The sequence below is a fragment of the Heterocephalus glaber genome, unplaced genomic scaffold, assembly GCF_053883595.1.
Source record: "Heterocephalus glaber isolate CG9 unplaced genomic scaffold, H.glaber_assembly_v1.0 deba00001553, whole genome shotgun sequence".
NCBI classification, from domain to species: Eukaryota; Metazoa; Chordata; class Mammalia; order Rodentia; family Bathyergidae; genus Heterocephalus; species Heterocephalus glaber.
The window spans coordinates 28,532,738-28,539,097 of record NW_028258344.1 but is presented as its reverse complement, the minus strand read 5'-3'; the positions used below and the strand labels follow the sequence as shown (position 1 = coordinate 28,539,097).

The following is a 6,360-nucleotide window of genomic DNA, read 5'->3' as shown; positions in this document are numbered from 1 at the left end:
CATTCTAGTTCCGGAACTATCAGAGGTAAAGATTTAAAGTGCAGAAAACTATATCCCAAGAGCAGACAGAAGTCAGCAGGGGCTAGACATGCAGAGCCTCCTAAGCAATGACAAGGGCTCAGTATGATTTTTAACTTTTAAATGAAGTTATCAATTCATATTTTATATTGGCAATTTAAAGAATGGCTCTTAGATTGGAACCATGAATAAAGTGGGAACACGAGATAAATTAAAAGCATACTGGAGATGGGATTATGAAGAGTAGATGGATTCAAGGTATATATGGAGGTGACAGCAAAAAAATACAAGCTTATATTTTGAGTTTATCATTTTGAGTATTTTAATTGAATATCATTGTAACAAGTAATTTTTCATTATATTTTCAGTAATTATTTGTATATTACAAAGCTATAAGATTTTACTTTGGATAATTCTTTTTTTAAAAACCTCATATCTAAGGTATAGTGTTTATTATAATAGTATTTCTTTGTGCCTTTTTTGGCTTTGGAGGTTGATAGTCCACATCATATTTAAACAAAGAAATAGTGTTATTATTTTTTCTAGTAGTCATTGTACTCATTTCTGCTTCTTGGTTTACCGAACTAACTTCCTCTTTGAGAATAAAATAAAATAAAATATTAATTTAAATAGAGGATATTCTTGCTTTACATGCAACTTCAATTGTAATACCTTCTTCAACATGGAGTGAAATATTGTTTTAATATGTATAAAGGTGTGTGTGTGTGGGGGGGAACTTTTCTCATAAAGCTCCATGTCAGCAAGTATTTTGACCTCAGATTTTTACATCTATATGAATAAGTTATTTGTGTTTAGCTTTTGCATTCTACTTTTATGTAAAAGTTTTATGTGAGAATCATGGTGGCCTCATAAATTGAATTATTTTGAGACTCGCACTTTTTTATGCATTCTGTAATGAATTATATGGCAGGAAACAAGCCATTCTTGAGTATGTAATTTGAATCATGTGAAAAACTTCTGAGTGTTAAGGCTTTTGGGATATGGAAATGGGGTATGGGGTCATTTGTTTATTATTAACTTTTGTAATATTTTTCTTGTGACTTTTCTATGTAGCACATCACTGATTTTGATAACCTACATTTTTTTCCTGTCAAGAGGTTGATTTAACCTATTTTTACTTAATGTTTTAAATGGCATTTTCTCATTTCTGCTTGTAGACATTTAAAAAAAGAACTTTGCTTCTATTTGACTTCCATCCTCCCTTTCTCCTTTAGGGTATAAATAATATCTTGATTTTGTCATCATTAGGTATATTTGTAAGGTATACAGTCTGTTTTTAATTCTATCATAATTATTTTTATATAAACATAATCTCGACATACTGTACTGTCACAAAGGTGAAGGATGTCATTTCTTTTGTTCATCGATTGATGTATCTTAAGAATCTAGAAGAGTGCCTGGTAAATACAAATAATAGATTCTTAATGAATATTTAGTAAATGAAGGGACCTGTGTGTGATCAGTCATTAACATATATTTTCTTTTCATGTTCTCTCCTAATCAAGTTATTAACTCAATCTGGAATTTAAAAAGCAGGTAGTACTTTAGCTATGATTATATTTACACATACATCATAGATTATCATATTTTTGTGTGCAAATTTTTTATTCCACTTTATAAATGTATTTTCAAAGATTGCATATACAAATATGATTTATTGAATTTGGAAATCATCATTAGGCATTCTAAAATTGTCTCTTAAACTTTGATATTTTGAAATTATACAGTATATATCTTCAAGCGAATTATTCTGGAATGTTTTCAGGAATTCAACACAACAGCATATGTTCTGAGTCTAGACAGCTAAGATGTTTCCCTCATGCCCTCACACATTAACTAAAATATGTTGGGTGTAACATGTTTCAAACATAACATTTTCTATCAGAACTTTAGCTTTAGCTATTTTGGAGTACCTATTTGAAACGTCCTGAGATGTATTATCTGATTATGTTACAATTTCATTTTTCTGTAAATAAAACTGGATTTTCTTTTAAATTAATATTCCTATGTGGTGAACATTTTTTGGATCTGCAGTGAAAGAGCTTAATGCTGTTCCAATCCAAATGCCAACAAAATTCTTCACAGAACTAGAAAAAACAATCTTAAAATTTCTATGGAACCAGAAGAGGCTCAGGACAGCCAAAGCAATCCTGAGCAGACAGTAAAGTGGGAAGCATCACAATCCCATATTTAAAATTATACTGCAATCCACAGCAGTAAAAACTGTATGGTATCAACACAAAAATATACATGTAGACCAATGAAATAGAATAGAAAAGACAGAAACAATTACAATACATTTTCTTTTTGTATATTTTAATTACTCATCTTATTTTGACAATAGTTAATGATCATCAAGGAAATTATGATATTAATAATTTGTGGTAATTGTAAGTTATAAGTATGGTACTATTTAATACTACAAGGATAGACAAATAGCAAAATGGGGAAAATATTCACATATGTAATTTCCTGAAAAACAGAGCTTACAATATTTTTTTTTTCTGGAGCATTATTCTCAGCAAATTTATCTATTTGGTAGTAAATCTACTAATTACTGTGCTGATTTTATTCCCATGTGGAACTACATACAGTTTTAGAATCTAATCAAGGGAAATCAGAAATCCTCCCCTATCCATTATGGCCACCAAAAGTAGTTAACAGTGTTATCACTTTAAGGTTTTCATGTCTCCTTAAAAATGAAGTTCATTTTGGATCTGAACATTAGGTTCCATTGAACAAATTTCTAGAGGACTTTAAATAAAAAAGTAGTATATTTATTTTCCCTACTGATAGACCTGTAATCATTTTTTTCAACATTTTAGCTTTTGCTATTTTGGGGGTGAAATTGTACCAATTTTCATTAACATATTTGTGAGATAAAGAGGATAGATTATACTAAAAATTAAATGGAAAATTAAGGGAAAACATACTAGTGTGATTTTAGGCTCTCAGTTTCTTTGAAAAATACTATAAGTTTTTTGATGGCATTGTATGATGTCTCTCTGCTTTTAGCTAGTGCTTTTTGGTCATTTAGCTACAGATTTACAGTCTGGTACAGACCAATATCTCCTGATGAGGTGGATTTGTTTTCAATCCTGAAATAGTTTCTTAACATTCTATTTTGGAGAAAAAAATATACCATTTTGAAATATGAATTGGAGTATGACTTCTATCAAGGATTAAGGAAAATCTGGCTTTCTTTTACATGGCAAAGTATGTGTTCCAGAATACAGGTCACTCCATGAATTGTGTGAGCATATAAAGGATACAATACATCCTTCAGTAAAGCTATGCTACTTTCATGATTGTCCTAGTTTTTGTGTGATTACAATGACTAAACAAGTTCACACAGAATATTAAAACTAAGTGTACCCCAAAGAAAAGGCACACACCAACTTTGTTTTAAAAGAAAGTATTTATTTAGAAATTATATGCTGAATTTTCCTACAGACTGTGAAGATGGTTCTTTCCATTTCCACAGCACAAGACAGCTAGGAGCATCTGAAAAACACTTGCAATGCTTGGGAATGGAGAATCCTTGGAAACAGGAGGTGAAATGAAGTGACATATGCATTGATTAAAACCTTTGGATCCAAAGACAAGACAATCTTTTTTCTTGTCCATCTAGTTTTCACCTGCATGAGCATGGAAACCTGTCCATGGACTCTCACATCCATACTGAAATAATTAGGTAATAATTGGATCATTCCAGTTCAGTAGAGCAGAGCATGCTCAATTTAGTAGTCACAAGTCAAAACAATAGTCCTTTAACTGTTGCATCACATTTGAAATACATAGTTGCATTCTTTATTAATAAAAATGGTGCTTATTGAGGGAAGAAATATAACTTTTTCAAGTGTTTTATCCTTATGATCTGAAGTACTTTAAACTATAAATTAAAAATAAATTATAAAAGTAGCATACAATGTATCTTTTCTTACATGACATTGCATGTTGTTATTGGGAATAAGCTTTAAACATAGAATTGCAATATCACCTGACTATATACGATCGACAATGAAACATGCTAATCATAAAAATAGCTTTTACAAATATACATTTGTATACAGAGTCTCTCCTACCATTCATAAATGTCCTTCACATTTTAAGACTTAAAAAAAAGTAATCAGCAAGAAGGAAAACACATTTACAATTTAAACCATAAAATCCTGACAATTGTACAGCTTAGAACATAGAAGAAATGGAATTTCTGAAATTGGATGATACTGTCCATTTATTTATTTGGGATTTTTATATAAATCGAAGCAAAGATGCTGCTATCCAGTAAGAAACCTCCTTTCACATTTCTGGGGGTTGTCACAGTTTCTCTTTTCTGCTTTTGCGGTATCATACATTGCTTCAGATCACTTTATCTGTAGAAACTGAAAAAAGAGAAAGTTATTTTAAAATACAGAGATTTGTGTTTCATCATTATTGTTAGCATGTAAGTATGTGAATTGGATTTTAAGGTTAAATCAAGAGAAGGATAAAGAAATAATTAGATCTTCGGGACAAATTTTTAATGATAAATGCTTAGATTCATTGTTCTAGGCAATCCTAAAATCATTTACTTTTATAGCAGAGTATGGATTTTTAAATCCAGCTAATTTGTTGCCCAAGATTAGCAATTGTCCAAGTCAGTGATCTTATCTAAGTCAGAAGGTCAAGAAGTTCCAGGCTAGGGAAAAAAATTTTATTTGCTCATGAATCTTTCCTGCCCTTAACAAAAGTGACTGACTATAAAATATTTTTCCCCCTCTAAGACTCTGAAATATATGTATCTGTTTTAAGAATTGAAGACATAGAAACAAGGTTACAGTCAAATATAAATGACATTTAAAAATGTAATGTATTCGATATCCTGTCTTAAGTAACTTGTCTGGTTTCTTTTAGTCTTTTCTGAGAATGAAAAATTTCTTAAAATATAATAAATATGTATTATATATAGTATAGGGTTTCAGTTTTAAGATTTAAAATCTTAATATGTTTCTGCATGACAATAGAAAGTAAGAAAACATCAGGTTATCACATTGTTACATTTAATTTATTATATTTTAAGAAATTTTTCATTCTCAGAAAAGACTATTGTTAAACCAGACAAGTTACTTATGACAGGATATCGAATACATCACATTTTCAAATATCATTTGCATTTGAATGCATTTAATTAATCTGGGCTAATCACTTTTCAAAGGACTCTTAGAAATATTTGTATAACTTACTATACTTGTAAATATAACTCTAATAAATGTCTAGCAACTTTAATTTTAAAACTTTAATACATCACACCTAAAAAGTAATAAGACATACTACCTTAATAGTTTTTTATTTATTTATTTTTTCCAGTACCAGGAATCAAACTTAGGACCTTGTGCTTGTGAGGCAGGCACAGTGCCACTGGGCTAAATCACCAGCCCTTTTTTTTTTTTTTTACAGTTAAAAATATTTAAGAAAATATCCCTAAGAAAGAAACTTCCAGGAGTAAGGCAAAAATATTTTTTGATATTTTGATACTCTGTGTCTCTTTTCACTCCTTTTCACTTTCTCCTCCTTAACTACATATTAATTACACATATGTGCATTTGTGAAATAAAAACATTCAAATGTATTGTTCATGTAATTCTAGACTGTGTTTATATGCACAGGAAGAGTCAATTAGTCTTTAAAGCTCAAAGTTTTGAATTTATGGAACACAATGGGATGCTATTTTTTTGTATGGCATAAAGGAAGTTTTGTATATAACCATATGCACGTATAAAATCTCAGTTATCTATGTAAAAATGAGTAAATAAGAAAGGGAGGAGAGATTGAAGGAAGGGTAAGGGGATGGAATGAAATAAGAATCAAGGTATGTCATGTACAGGCACAAATTCCCTATGATGAGTGTAATCTTTATGTATACCTAAACTGTAACAATAAACTTAATTTATTATAAAAAAGAAATAACATTTGTTAATCAACAAGTTGTTTGAAAGCAGTTAAACTCTTTCTAAAAATATGTGTACAAAATATTTCTTTAAAATATACATAATAATTAAAAATATAAAATCCTTTAAAAAATAACTCAAGAAATTAAATTAACCTGAAGACTCATGAGGATACGTGAAAATAAGGCATGACAATTTCTGTGTTGATTGACAATATTTCTATGTAGGAACTAAGGCTATTTATGTGATTACAATCGCATTCTTTCTCCAAAGACTCCATCGATCACTTTCTTATTACAAACAGAAAATGCTAAAAGTGTTGCAGCTACTGTGTTTGTAAAGTTTACTAATCATTGTGTTTCTCCAGGGTAACTCTTGGCAGATGACATTA

The 6,360-nt window shown here is 29.8% G+C and overlaps 1 protein-coding gene across 18 annotated transcripts in view; it reads right to left on the bottom strand.

The window, feature by feature from the left end:
- Positions 1–3,438: 3,438 nt before the first annotated feature.
- Ralyl (RALY RNA binding protein like) overlaps positions 3,439–6,360 on the bottom strand; it is a 733,271-nt gene continuing 730,349 nt past the window's right edge. For all 18 annotated transcript variants that reach the window (XM_013071205.3, XM_087190540.1, XM_087190535.1 and 15 more), the window contains one exon: positions 3,439–4,424. In XM_013071205.3, coding sequence (XP_012926659.1) covers positions 4,407–4,424 — 18 coding nt within the window. In that variant the 3' untranslated portion in view covers positions 3,439–4,406. The remainder of the gene's footprint in view (positions 4,425–6,360) is intronic.